The following is a 14,805-nucleotide window of genomic DNA, read 5'->3' on the forward strand; positions in this document are numbered from 1 at the left end:
AAAAATATGAAAAAACTTATTAAAAATTTTTTTTAATTTTTAAGAATAGAAAATAAGGGAAAAATTATTAAGAATACATTTATTAGGAAAAAAAATTTTTTTTAAGTAAAAAAAAAAAAAAACAAAAAACGGACGGACCTAACCCTAGGACTAATGGTGAAAGCAAAGCTATACAGACAAAATCTCACCCAGAAGCATACACATATACACTCACAAAAAAAGGAAAAGGGGAAAAATTAATATGTCCTGCTCCCAAAGTCCACCTCCTGAATTTGGGATGATTCGTTGTCTATTCACGTAATCCACAGATGCAGCGTATATCAAGTTGATTGTGGAGATTTAATCCGCTGCTCCTGAGGCAGCTGGGAGGGATTTCCCTTTCTCCTCTTTGTTCGCACAGCTCCCGGGGTTCAGCTTTGGATTTGGACCCGCCTCTGCGTGTAGGTCGCCTGAGGGCGTCTGTTCCCCGCCCAGACAGGACGGGGTTAAAGGAGCACCTGCTTCGGGGGCTCTGGCTCACTCAGGCCGGGGGGAGGGAGGGGTACGGAGGAGGCGGGGCAAGCCTGCGGCGGCAGAGGCCGGCGTGACGTTGCACCAGCCTGAGGCGCGTCGTGTGTTCTCCCCGGTAAGTTGTCTGTGGTTCACGGGAGCCTGGCAGTGGCGGGCTGCACTGGCTCCCGGGAGGGGCGATGTGGAGAGTGACCTGTGCTTGCACACAGGCTTCTTGGTGGCGGCAGCAGCAGCCTTAGCGTCTCATGCCCATCTCTGGGGTCCGCGCTGATAGCCGCGGCTCGCGCCTGTTTCTGGAGCTCGTTTAGGCGGCGATCTGAATCCCCTCTCCTCGCGCACCAGGAAACAAAGAGGCAAGAAAAAGTCTCTTGCATCTTTGGCAGCTGCAGACTTTTTCCCGGACTCCCTCCCGGCTAGCACCGAAGCCCGAGCCTCAGCTCCCAGCCCCGCCCGCCCCGGCGGGTGAGCAGACAAGCCTCTCGGGCTGGTGAGTGCTGCTCGGCGCCGAGCCTCTGTGTGGGAGTCTCTCCGCTTTGCCCTCCGCACCCCTGTGGCTGCGCTCTCCTCCGTGGCTCCGAAGCTTCCCCCCTCTGCCACCTGCAGTCTCTGCCCGCGAAGGGGCTCCTAGTGTGTGGAAACCTTTCCTCCTTCACAGCTCCCTCCCACTGGTGCAGGTCCCGTCCCTATTCTTTTGTCTCTGTTATTTCTTTTCTCTTTTGCCCTACCCAAGTACGTGGGGATTTTCTTGCCTTTTGGGAGGTCTGACGTCTTCTGCCAGCGTTCAGTGGGTGTTCTGTAGGAGCAGTTCCACGTGTAGCTGTATTTCTACTGTATCTGTGGGAAGGAAGGTGTTCTCTGCGTCTTACTCTTCCGCCATCTTGCCCAGACCCCCTCATCCATTTTTGATTTACTGTGATTTACTCTGTGCTGGATACTTGTTAAACTTGGGTAACATAAGTTCAACTGAGATATGGGCTCTACCTTCAATAATCTCACAGTCTAATGATCAAAAATATACATATTTCATAAGGTGTTAGATATTTAGTCTTTAGCAGTGATAAATAAGGAATCTGTTAAGGACTGAATTATGTCCCTCCAAAATTCATACGTTGAAGCTCTAACCCTCAATGTGACTGGATTTGGAGATAGGACCTTTAAGGAGGTAATTAAGGTTAAATGAGGTCGTAAGAGTGGGACTCTAATCTGATAGGACTTGTGTCCTTATAAGAAGAGACAACAGAGATCTTTTTCCAAACACACACAGAAGAAAGACCATGTGAGGACACAGAAGATGGCTGTTTGCAAGCCAGGAAAGGTGGTCTCACCAGAAACCAACCCTGGCACCTTGAATTTGGACTTCCAGCCTTCAGAACCATGAGAAAATAAATGTCTGTTGTTTAAGCCACACAATCTGATCTGTTATGGCAGCCCAAGCTGACTAATACAGTATCCACTCTAAATTTGTTACTGAGGCCCAGGCCCAATCCACTCTTTTGTTTGTATAATATCATTTTTATGACTATTAATAGTACTCCATGCATGTGTGACCCTTCATAATACCCCAGGTTTTTTGCACTTTAGTTACAGGAATCTGTCCTCCCCACAGTCTCCTGGATTTCATAGTGTAGTTAGACATGTCTGCAGTTTATGGATAAGGAAACAAAATCACAGAGAAATGATCTGCTCAAGGTCACAGTGACTGATTGTGATAAAATATGAGATCATATAGGTAAAGGAGTCTGAGGACAGGGCAGGAACTGGGTCATGTGTGGAATCCCAATCTGAACTTTCCACCGCAGCCTGCTTCACTATTTAGGAGAAGGAAACACATCTCCTTCCTATTCATGAAGTACACTTTCTGTGTGAGTCTTAACCACCAAAACAAACAAACAAACAAAAAACAACCCACAAAACCTCTGGCTGATGTCAGTCCTTTTGGTTTGTGCTAGACCTTGAGGTCACTAATTCCCAGGAGCCTCGGGTTTGGTGGTTGGGGAGGCAGCAGGAGATCAGTCTGTCTTACATCTCCCCACACTCCTCTTTCCTACCTTTCTTCCTTTCTTAATTATCCTTTTTCTGTGTGTTTCTGTCTCTCCTTTCTGATCCTGCTTCCTTTCTGATTCTCTTTTCTCATGGTTTTCACTTTGAATAATAAGAACGTTGGAATTTCATGGCGACATCCAGCCCAGCCTTCTCCATCTGCTGACCTGAGGCTTAGAGAGGGAAGTATCTGCTCAAGGGCAGCCAGTGGAATGAAGAGCAGAGGACACGGTTTTCCTGGGTCCAGACGGGGGCTTGCCCTGCATCATCTGCATCACTTTCCCTTTCCCCTCCCACACCACCTCTAAGCCATGGCACAGGCCACGATGGAGGTGAGCGCAAGCAGGTGAGCTGTCTTCTTCTCTTCCCCCTGCCTCTATTGCCACCCTTTCCATTGTCTTCTCCCTATCCTATTTCTACTCCAGAGACAGCACTGGGTTCAAGGTCTCCACCCTCTGTCAAAATTGGGGGAAGAGGACCCATAAGATCATTTACACTTAGGTATAGCTTGCCAAGAAGACTTGAAGCAGGGATGGTAATCCTAGCGTTATCTCCAGAGTGTGTGACTGGAGGATTGTGTTGAGAGAGATTCAGAGGCAGATCCGACTCTGTGCCAAAGTGAGGTCCGCTAACAGCATTGACTGGGAGTAAGTTTGCTTTCCCCAGCTTTGCAGGGTTATCGCCTCCTGCGATGCCTGCTTTGTAGCTGAGGACAGAGCCTTAAGTAAAAGGATGTATCTGATATGGCTGAGCACACACATCATGTAGCTGGAGAGAGGAAGTGCTGTTTCTCTACATCACAGAGGCCACCACCGCCTACTTATGGCCCAGCCTCTCCCCCTCCCCCTCCTAGCCGGACACATAAAGAAAGACCCCAAATCCCAAGCTGCATTTTTATTATTTTTTAATAAACTTTATTCTATATTACAAATAGGTTTTTTTTTTTTTGTTCTGAACTGCAAAATAGGAATGCCTTATATTTACATACACAGGTATACAATTAATTATAACAAAGGTACAGAAGCTTGCCTTTACCAAGTTACAACTGGGCTCCAATTTAAATAGCATAGGTTTCCTCTTTAAAAACTTTTTTTTTAATCTTTTTTTTTTTTTAATCTTACTCAGATACTCTTCTTTAAAAATCAAAACCAGAAGACCCTCTTCCTCTAATAGATTTCATCCACATATCTTTGAGGCTCATTGTAACACTGTTATCTAAAGATATGTTTTGCTTTGTTCTAACAAAGGGTCGGTGTTCAAGGTGGGAGCTTTCTGGAAACAAGTGGGGCGGGGCTGGGAGTGGGTGACCCGAGCAGGAATGACTGCCCTACCGCCTTCAGCAGCCTGTCTCTGAGACTCAAAGGCCCCTGCCTGTTCCTTAAACCACCCATTCATCCTTTCCTGTTCCTCCTCCTCTCTCTAGTGTTTGAGACTTAACTCTGGGTCATCTGACCAGGCCAGACTCCTCTCCCCCCACCCCTCGGCTCACTGAGCCATTATCTCTTGTGGTACCCTGGAGTTGTTGGTTGCTATGGTAACTTGGCAGGACCCTGCTGAAAGAGATAGGCTGGTCTCTACAAGCTAAAGTGGGGAGGAGGGCGGCTGCCTCCAATTCTTCCCTCCCATCTCAGGGCCTGGGGTTCTTGTTCTTGGTCAGTGCAGCCAACTCATGACTAAGCCAGGACCTCTGGCCTCACGGATGCCAGGCCCAGGCAGGGAGTGATGGGGGGAAGAGTCGTCCACCCTAAAACACAAAGTCATGGTTTCCAAATGGAAACAAGATTCTTTGAGGTAAACTAGCTTTTCTTCTTAAAGAACGGAAGGTTTAACAGGCCAAAACAAGCTGACAGGAACATCGGGGAAGGAAGAGGGAAGGAGAACACACCTGGACACATACACCTTCTTAGTTGGCCACCTGTATTGCGATCAGAAGTCCTGTTTGGTAAAGTGGTGTCTCAGTTTTTTAAGTGTCGTTTGCGTTGCTCTTTAACCATATCCTGTTTGGAATTCTACTCTTGTAAGGGAGCCCTTCCAAAATGTGCTTGAGTTGTAAGATCAAAGATACCAACAAAAGGAGTTCTAATTCCAGATAAAGAAACTGGTGGAAGATAAGCTGCACAGACCTATTTGCCGTGAGCATCTGCCTTCTCGGGAGAGGGGTTCCTCCACAACCAGTCCCTAACAGGGTCTCCCTGCTGTTTGGGGGAAGCTGTAGGATTCAGCAACACCAGGGGCGGCCCAGAGAGAAGTGAAAGAGGGTAGAGTGGAGGGAAGGTGGGGCTCGCCTGACCAAGGTCACCGGGCCTTCCCTACCTTGGCCCAGCTCAGTCTCTGCTAGTACAAACAGAAATCTCTTTTATTCATAGGGATTTTGTTTTGTTTTGTTTTGATTTAGGGTAGTCACCTGCCTACTCAAGGAATTTAACTGGGACTCTAATGAGTATGTATTACTTTTACAACCAAAGCATCCTTTACGTTTTATAAAAGCTGGATACTCCCCCCTAATAATAAATAACTTTATTGGGGATCAAAGATTTGTAGTTTAAAAAAGCTCTCTCTTGAATGAACTTTTATTGCAGAGATTCCTTTCCGAGTGGGAGGCGGGGTCATTCAGTTTTCCAGAGGCTCCAGAGCGACAGCCTCTCCCGGGAGCTGCCTCTTCGGCGTCCCCTGTGGCTGTCCCGCAGCCTTCCGGTCTGTAAGACGACTCGTTTGCTACACCTGTGGGGTGAGGCGGCACAGGCAGCAGGAGCAGGGGTAGCACGGCGGGGCTGCAGCCAGCCAAGGGAAGCACCAAGAATGTTAGCAGCCGCGGAGGCTGCGCCCCCTGGCACGGCCATGCCTGGGGATGCCCTGACCCATTTCTTTAACAACAGGGGGAGCCCCCCTGTCCTCCGGTCTCCAGTTTCTCCTCATCCCCTTGGAAGTCACAGATAAAGAGTTTTGTGTTCCCCCCGCCCCACCCCAGTATTTATTTGGACTTTACATCCACGCCTGGGCTCCCTCCTTAATCTCGAACCCTTAAAATACACAAACAAAAAGTAAACAACTACAGACCCCAAATAAACAGCCTACCTACGGTTTAAAGATAAAGGGAAGGGCTGAGGGGTGGGAGGGGGGCTTAGTGGTCTATCCTGAGAGCTGACAGGGAAAGTGAGGGGCTGAGGGAAGGTTCTTGAGGACGTGAACTAAAGCAAGAGGAAGGGCCAGGAAGGAGGTGCGATCTGCCCGGGGTGGGTCTACTGGGGGCACAGTGGGGACTCTGGTACCTAGACGCTTTTCATTCATGGAATCGCCTCTCAGACACCCGTGCTGCGGTTCTCATTGGTGGGGCCAGTTCCTGGAAGGGCCGTGGTCCAGGGCCAAAGCTCCTCTCCCTCCACGGCTCTCTGTTTTTGATTAACGGTAATTAACCGTAGCCTTCACTGGGTTAAGTATTTGACTTCGCATCCTGTGAGGCCAAAAGAAGTGCCCCTTTGTCCTAAGAGCTGAGACAGATGGGATAAGGAGCTTTCCCTTTTAGGTGAGAGTGAGGGGTTGTTTAGGGCTCTGGAAACATCAGCAGGACTTGCCTTGTGGAATGGAGGTCATTTGGGAAATCACTGCTGGCGCTCCTCTGATGGGGGGCCCACTGGGCCTGGCTGGACCAGGGAGCCCCGAGTGCTCGCGGGGCGAGGCAGCTTTGGAGGGCTGGACGGGGCTAGGGCGGTCCCAGGGGGCTGGACTGAGGGCGCAGCTGTCTACCGGGGACTGAGCAGCTCCTGAACTTCGTGGCTACGCGGTCGTGGGGCAGAGGCTACGCGTGCGGGAGGTGGGCAAAGGGGGAGGGGGCACTCCATTCTGCTGGGGTGGGGCACACTCAGGAGCCAGGCATGCAAAGGGGACAAGAGCACGAGGAGCTGGATTGAGGGGAAGGGGGTGTGGTGCTGGGATAGTACATCGACACCGATCCCGGCCTGGGAGGTGAGAGCTGGGCCTGCAGGGCCAAGATCAGAGACCTCGCTCCCGCCGCTGCTTGGGCACAGTCCAGGACAGTCTGCCTCAAATGTTGGGATTTGTTTAAACTGATTTCTCTCTTTTTAGCATCTCTGGCCTCACTCACTGGCCCACAGGCTCACGAGAGGGAGGCGCTAGGGCTCTGGGTGTGCACATCACGGTTGGCCTATGGGATGCTCAGGTTATCCTGGGTCCCTGACTTCCAAACCACCTTGAAAGCAGAAGGCAAGAAAAAAAGGTTTTCCTGAGGAAGCAACCGACACAATAGCCGACTTCACTTAAAGGTACTATTTGCAGTTAACCAAGAAGTGTCAGGGTCTCTCCTTCCAAGGAAGGACAGAGAATGGCAAAGCCCAGACCTGGGGGAGACTTGTGCTCCCGGGAGAGATGACCAGCCTGCAGTTAACTTTCCCAGACTCTCTCTCCCATTCTTTTAGATTCAGGACCTCGTAAAGTTCTACCTCCCCCTCGCCACTCCCGGCGCCATCCCATCTCACTTCAACATTCAGACTCCTTACCTCACCCAGGTCAGTTATTTCGGCTGTGTGATCTCCTGGTACCATTTTGGACCCTGGTGATTTCAAGGGGTTGAAAGAGTGAAAGAGATGGGATGAAAGGGAGGTGAGGAGACATGGCCTTTTCTCCCCTGCTCTCTGCCCACAACTCAAGGAGTCAGATAAAGGTCCCACCTTAAACAGAACTGTGACCCTGAACATTAACTGTGACACGGGGCAGGGCCTTGAAGAGACTTCCCTTCCACAGGACCCAGTCTGCCCAAGTCCCTTCTCTGGCACATACTGGCCAGCATGGGGTCTCTGGCCTGCCAGGAGGAGGTTGGGCATTCCAAGGGGAGGTGTGGAAAGAAGATCTGGGGGAAAGAGAGGCTTTTTGACAATGCTGCCTTGTCTTTACTTTGAAACGTATCACACGTGCGCCAAGAATCCAAACGAAAGAAATGGAAAACAGACAGCAAAAGGAAAGAGGGCTCTTATGGGGAAGATGGGTTGTGACGCTGCAAAATTCTATCCTATTTCTCCATCCCCCCAGCAGGCCACAGAGACTTTGGGCAAACAAAGCGCCAGAAACAACCCACCCCACCAATTAAAATAAAACCTCCAGGAGAGATGAGGAGGGCGTGGAAACTTGTCCATCCTCCTCCCCTCTTTCTTCCTGAGATTTCTCTGAGGTGACTGAAGTTTCTCTTACAACAAAAACATGGGGAAAAAAATTTGTACCGACAACGAAACAATAATAATAATCCGGTAAAAAAAGAAAAGCTTCAGCAGAACCATGATAACAGTCTTTTTTCTACTTGTTCATTTTTTTTCTCTAACTGTGCAAAACTTAAAAAATAAATCAAAACACACTCATACACACATACTTACACTCACAGCTTCCATTCAGCACATCTGTGTTAAATATGTTTGTGTCTTTCTTCTCCCCAACCCCTTCACACGTGCAAAAATATGTTAGCGGCCCAGGTGCCTCCTCAGCCCTCCTCCCGCATGCTTCCTTCCTGGCCTGCCAGGGCTTGTGGCTTCTGGAGAGGAAATCAAATGGTCAAGGGTAGAAATTCCATGCTTCTTCACGTGGCACTTCACTTGCCAAAACCTTTGGTTATGTGTTTCCCCCTTGACACTCATATTTTCTCATTCTCCTCTTCCCGTTGGTTAGGTTACTTGTATTTTGCCCATCATTTGTCCTGCTCGATGCCACATCACGCCCTGCTCTGCGTCACCACCGCCCGGCCTCCAGTCCTGTCCAGGATCCCCTTGGCCAGTGACCACCCTGATTTCCTACGGAGGGGTGACCTCACCCCTCTGCACTCAGCACAGAAAACACGTGTTGAAATGTCCCGAAGTTGCAGAATGAATGGCGAGCAAGGGCAGAGAAGGGAGATGCTTCAGATCCCCCTGATAGGACGAGAAAGCTTTCTGAGCTCTCTGCCTACTCCTGGAGCACACACACACACACACACACACACACGCATGTGCACATGAGATCACACACACGCACTCATATCCAAAGGGGCTAGCATTCTTTAAGCACAGGGTGCTCCACAGATGTTGCTGGAAATGGTGTGGTTCCTTCCTCTTTCCACGTGGGGCCCCTGTGGAGTGGATGGCAGGGGAGGATGTCTGATGCTCGGGGAGTGAAGGCGGGACTGTGGAACCTTGTCCCCAACCCCACCTGAGATGATGCCGCTGCTTGCCTCCCAGAGTGGTGTACAACTCCACACCGGGGCTGCCAGGCGAGTCTGTGGCGGAGGCTGGACCACAGATGGAGGTGGTGTCTAAGGTCCCTTCAAGGTTATAGGTTTCCACGATCTTCCGTCAGACCGTCTCTCACTACAGCGCCTGCTCACCTAGGACACATGTCTGAGCACACATTAGTCTGGCTGGCTAAAATGATGTATCCGTGGATGGAAGGACAGATGGAGGAACAGATGCCACAGCAAGGTCAGTTGTATGTCCCTCCTCCCATTTCCGGCCAGGTCCTTCCTCTTGATTCTTCGGTCCTTCCCAAACACGACAAACTCGGGACTGAGTTGGGCTGGCATTTTGGCTTGTCTCTGTGAGGCTGTCCTTGAGTATGTTTCTTTCCATGATGACTGCCGAAGAGCTCAGGGAGGAGAGTGACTAAAGAGACAGCTGAGATGTTGATGAAATAATTCCCAAGGAGGTCTGAACAGTCCAGAGACAAAGTCATCTGCATCTGCAACGGCACCAGATTCTGCAGGGAGCTAGGGGCGAGGCTGTCTGCCCCAACTTTCTAGAGTTCTCAGGAAGGATGGTGGGCATGGGAGCCACGGAGACAGCTGGAGGTAGAATCTCCCAGATGCACTCAGCATTTTACCTTGACCCCTGATGAGCGATGACCAAGGAGGATGGAGGTGTGTCCTCTAGACGGCACTCGGGGATCTGCAAGGGATCAGACCCATGACTACGGTCGTGATTCGTTAGCATGTGGAGGCAAATGGAAAACAACCAATTCTGCTTCCAGGGTAGATGCAGCTCTCTTCTTTTCTCCCTCTACGTGTTACGTTTCTGCCGCTATGAGCCAGATTGGGAGGTTGGGAGGATCTCCACAATGGGCTGTAACTGCTATTGTCACAGTTGCAGAGGGACCACGCCACTGACAGACCCCCTGGAGATGGAAACCTGGGCCAGGAGACATCTTCCCAGTGAAGACAATACAGAGCTCACTGCCTCGTCCGCAGGCCGACGTTCGGCTCGATGCGGGGCTGTCAAAACGTGGAAGGTGAAGTAGCGGTACAGAAGCGTCCTCATCCGTGGCTCCTCATCCACAGTGGGGCCCTGCAGCTGATGCATGGGGTCAGCGGGGAAAGGGGGCCCCCTCTGATGTCTTCTGCTCAGGTCCCTCACGGCAGGGCGGGCCATCCTGGACTGACTGAGGGTCGGTGGCTTGGCTCAATCATGTTGGTAGAGCAACTGAAAGAGAGGGGATCCAGGAAGGAGAGAGAGACAGAAACAGGCAGAGAGAGAGAGAGAGGGAGACAGCGCTGCTCAGGGGATGCTGCTGACGCCAGTCGGAACTTGCACTTGGTAAAGATGATAATCTAGACTGAGGCACGGCTTGGTGTGTCCCTCCCTCCAGGGGGTGCCTGGAAGGACGGTTCTCAGCTGTCTAAGCTCATGAGGGTTATGACTTGTTCTAGTTTGTAGGCCAGTTTCTGCTTCCCACACTGGTCATCGTGGTCCAGAGGTCCAAGGATCTGTTGAAGAGCCAAGAACGGGGCGGTCACCAGTTTGCGTGCGTGTGTCTGTCTTCTTAGGGTACACACAGACAGGGGACGTGGTCAGAGGGTTTGGGAGGATGTGTGCAGGTGAAGCGGCCCACACGAGGTGGCTGGGGAGGCAGTCAGCCTGGGTGACGGGGGTGGGGAGGTGCGGGGCAGCGCTCGGGCATAGGGAACAAACGTGTGGGCACCCAGGTGTCAGTGGGCGCAGGATACCAGCATGTCTGAATACATGTGTACATTTCACTGCCCACGGAAGACAGCTGAGAGTGGGCAGAAGACACCTGTGCCAGGCTGCTGCCGTTACCTACAGGTTAGACAGCAAACAGGTCCACGCCCAGCGGGAAGCATGGTGCTCAGTGTCTCGGGGCGACTATGATTTCACGATATCAAGACATTCCACCCCCCCGCCTCGTGAAAAAGGAACGTCTTCCTCATCAGCAACCCAAGGCCTGAAGTTCCACATTTAGAAAGTTATTTGGCTCCCCTTTGCCTGTTAAGAAACCAGTACCCCTCGAAGAGTTATGTCTTAAGCTTTACTGGTCATTGACACCTAACGGACAATGTCTGCACAGCCTTTGCTGCGATTACATGGGTGGCAGAGGACAATGACAGCAATTGTGGACACATGAAGGAATATGTATTAGAGTCTGGCTCAGACTCAGGAGCTGTAGGACTGAACAGTGGCTCCACCGGTTTCTGGGCCGGGTGATGTGGGGCAAAACATGTGACCTCTCTGAGCCCTCATTTCCTCATCTGTACAACGAGATGGGACGTGTGACTCCCTCTCGGGCTGCTCCAGGAGAGGGGATAAAGTCGCGTAACATATGTGAGCGCCCATCACACAGTGCTGGCTCCAGCAGGGGCACGTGACAGCAGGGGTGCTCTCTACGGGTCCTGGGGTCTGAGGGAGCAGGGAGGGGAGGGGCAGGAGAGAAGAGGAGGCTGAAGGCTTGAGGGGAGGGTCCCAGAGCTTTGGACTTCCTGGCCCAGTTAATATATTTTTAATTGGGGAGACCAGGCGAGTTGCCAACTTCTTAGCTGGCCAAGAACCACCAGTGACTGACCCCAACATTTCATAAAGATGGGACATTTTAATACTAACCGTAGACGAGTGAACTTGCAGACTAAGGGACAGTCCTTTCCAAGATGAGACAGCGGCACTCATATATTGGCCTCACTCTACATCGTCCTCACTCGCTGTCTGCGGCCACAGACAGGTGGAAACTGCCCTAGACTAGCACTGGCCCATAGGCTGGCTTTGGGGTCCCTCCCCTAAAGGACCCACCACTGACTTTCCCTGCACTTGAGGTTCACAGCCTTATGCTGCTCATGGCCTGTGGACACCAGGCCCTGGGCCCTGCTGGGGCTCCTTCCTTAATCCAGAGTTCCTAGACCCTCCCTCGGGAAGGAGGCTGGGAGGAAGTAGAGAAGCCGGGGGCCCTGGCTTCGGCTCCTGTTACTGCCTTCCACTCACAAGGCAGCTGTGCTGCTGCTCAGACGTGGGGAGCCTGGATCCTGAACCTACCTGGTCTACACCGGTGTGACCACGAAACCCACAGGCACCTCTGTGCTGGCCAGAAAGAAGGCAGTGTCTGCAGGGGCGATGACGCCGGGTGAGGTTTCCTAGCTAGGGAACGCAGCAGCTAAAAATAGACTCCATTCTGCTCTGGTCTGTATCTGTTCTGTTCTGATTCTCTCCTACCCTATCATCTTGTTTATGCTATTCTATTCTATTCTTTTCCTTATGACCCGCCCATGGAAGTGGGGAACTGCTTGCTGAAAGAGAATTAGACCAGAGAGAGAAAGGGAAAAAATAAAGGAGCAGGAATAGCAGGGAAGAAAAAATAAAGAGAAAAAACCAAAAGAGATACTTGATCTATATATCTGAAAAGAACAGGGATTAATGTAGAACTGATAGACCGGTATGTTTCTAGCATCCCTGTCTTCAGAGCACAGCCCCCAAGTCCTGGGTGGTAGAGTTTCCCCAGCAGACGTGGGGGAGGGGTGTGTCTGGGCTGGTGCTCCGGGCAGGGATTTCTGGGTCCCTGCCCCAGTCCTTCCCAGCGGGCCCCGAGCAGGGCAGGGCTCACCTCCTCGCTGTACTTGCCCACGTAGGAGAAGATCTCGGAGAGCGCGCTCACGGTGTTGAACTCATTCATGTGCATCCGGGACTGCTCAGCCAGGTATGCATTCATGTCCTGGTCACTGATGGCCGGCATCTTCCCGATGTCTGAGTAATACCTGCCAAGGCATGGGCGTGAGGAACCGTGCGTGCGGGGCAGAGGAGAGATGGAAACTCCCAGCGCCGGCTCGGGGGCCAGCGGATTCGGAGGGTGACCCAGACAGTGTCAGAGGGGGGACAGGGTGGGGACAGGAGGAAGGAGTGACTATCGCCTGCACTGGCTTTGCTCCCGGCTCCTGGAAGAGTGGTCCAGTCTGCCTTGTGTGTCCTTCTCACTCCCCCTCCCACAGACGCAAGACATCCCCTCCATGGGGCCTGAAGGCTCTTCTAGACAGTTGCCCTGCCCTGATGTCCTCCCCTCTCTGAGGTTAGCCGGGAGAAGGGTGGGGCTGGGGGCCGCTTGCGGGGAGAGGCCGGCAGAAGGCAATCAGTCACTGTCACTTGCAGCTGTGCACTCCTGTCAACTGGTTAATTAGATGCCAACACTTACATTTTTAATTTCTGCAGTTTGACATTTTACGCAGCAACCCCCAACTCTCCCACCAGAGGGGAGTTGTGTCATTTCCTAATGAGGAACCGAAGGGCCCTGGTGCCCCCCAAGACAGGTGCTTTCGGCTGTGGGCTACGTGAAAGAGACCAGGCACCTGCAAAGGCGGGGGAGCATCAGGGCCGTGGGGCAGCACGCCCAGGGGTCCTTGTGGTGTCCCAGCTCAGCCCACGCTGAATGCCCGCAGCTTCAGTGCTGGGGAGAGTGAGCCTGAGAGCTTAGAACACAGGAGGGTGGCGGGGACAGTCACCAGGGCGGGGACTAGGGTGAGGCAAGTGAGGCAGCGGGGGAACAAAGTTTTCGGAGAGTCACTCACTCTCACGTGGGAAGGTGCAGGTGACAATGACAGGCCTTGGGTTCCCGGAACTCAAGGCTTGATCACGTGAGCGGAGGCAGTATTCTCAGAGGCTCTGGTTCATTCTCAGCCTGGACCTCAGCCCTGCATCTCTCCCCCTGCATCCCTTACCATGCTGACCATGAATCTCTCAGTCCTGTGCCCACCTCCACCTCTGCCCCTAGGTGCCCAGGAGTTAGGTGACAGACTATCAGAGGTGGCACTCGTGTGCTACTCCAGCATCATGCTCAAGGGCCTGTGTGACCGACAGGTCAGTCTGCGCCAGAGCATCCCCAGGCCGGCAAGGATTGGCAAGGGGTGGGCTGGCCGCCCTACTTGAGCCACAGCCCTGCACGGGGGCCGTCCCGCCTCCGGCTCATTTGGACTTCCTTTCTTCGCAACCTTATTTCAGTGTGGGGTCCTCTCTTCCCTCGCCCTCCCTCGTCTCCAGAGCCCTTGCGCCCCTCAGCTCCTTGTCCTGTTTCATTTTGGTTTCTCTGTTCCATCCCAGAAGAGCCCACTCTCTTCCAAGCCTGAATCCCACCCCAAAACATCTTTAGGGTCCCCGGGGTTCCAAGTAATGACATCCCAGGTACTAAAGTTCCAGCGAGAGACTCGATTCATTGCCTCTATTTCTGGAAGGCAATAAATGCAATGTTCCCTTTGATGGCAGAGAACCAGGGCGTCAGTGGTGGCCCCAACCTCGCCACTCCCAAGGAGACTTGCGCCATCGTCCCCTCGCGACTCCATGCCTAGTGAGCAAATACATTTGTCCGGTAATGGGTCACGTGCACAGGTCGTATGGGGGGAGGAAAGAGGAACAAACGACCCTCTCACTTCTGTCTCGCGGCCAGCAGCCAGACGCAGCTCTAGCAACATGGCTGGGTCCAGAGTTTCCTCCAGACAGTTACATCCTGTCACCACGGACAGTCAGACCTACTGACCGCGAGGAAAACCCCAGGCTCCCCGTGATGGGACGTGATCGTCATCAGAAGCAAAGACTCCTGCCATTCCCGTTTCCTGCTCGTGAAACCTTACAGGTAGGTGGACGGCTCTGTCAGGCTTTCTGCAAATAGCATGAGGCCTCCTACTGCGACCGTTATGGTTGTGAGGGGCCTCAGAGCCCAGGTTTGGGACCACTGTCTTCATGGGAAACAGCAGTCGCCCGGCACTCTGTCCCTTCGCAATGGCCTGCCTTTACCGCGCTAAAGCCCAGTCCTTTGCTCCAAAGAGGACATACAGAAAATGAGTCTGTGTGAGAAAGAGAGGGGGACAGTGTGAGGGGGGTTGAGAGTGGAGTGTGGGAGGGCAGGGGTCTAACTCCTCACCTGCAGTCATGGGGGCAGCTGGCCTGGACATGCTCTGCGTGATTCCCGCTCACAGTGAGGTCAGGTCTGCACGGGGCAACCCGCCCCTCCTCTGCTGCCTGTGTG

The 14,805-nt window shown here is 52.4% G+C and overlaps 1 protein-coding gene across 2 annotated transcripts in view; it reads right to left on the reverse strand.

The window, feature by feature from the left end:
• Positions 1 to 3,504: 3,504 nt before the first annotated feature.
• Positions 3,505 to 14,805, reverse strand: part of PLXNA4 (plexin A4) — a 445,428-nt gene continuing 434,127 nt past the window's right edge. For both annotated transcript variants that reach the window (XM_068549473.1, XM_068549474.1), the window contains exons 31-32: positions 12,400 to 12,550; positions 3,505 to 10,282 (exon numbers count right to left, since the gene is read on the reverse strand). In XM_068549473.1, the coding sequence (XP_068405574.1) occupies positions 10,187 to 10,282; positions 12,400 to 12,550 (247 nt within the window). In that variant the 3' untranslated portion in view covers positions 3,505 to 10,186. The remainder of the gene's footprint in view (positions 10,283 to 12,399; positions 12,551 to 14,805) is intronic.

The sequence above is a fragment of the Eschrichtius robustus genome, chromosome 8 (genome assembly GCF_028021215.1).
Source record: "Eschrichtius robustus isolate mEscRob2 chromosome 8, mEscRob2.pri, whole genome shotgun sequence".
In the NCBI taxonomy this organism is placed as follows: domain Eukaryota; kingdom Metazoa; phylum Chordata; class Mammalia; order Artiodactyla; family Eschrichtiidae; genus Eschrichtius; species Eschrichtius robustus.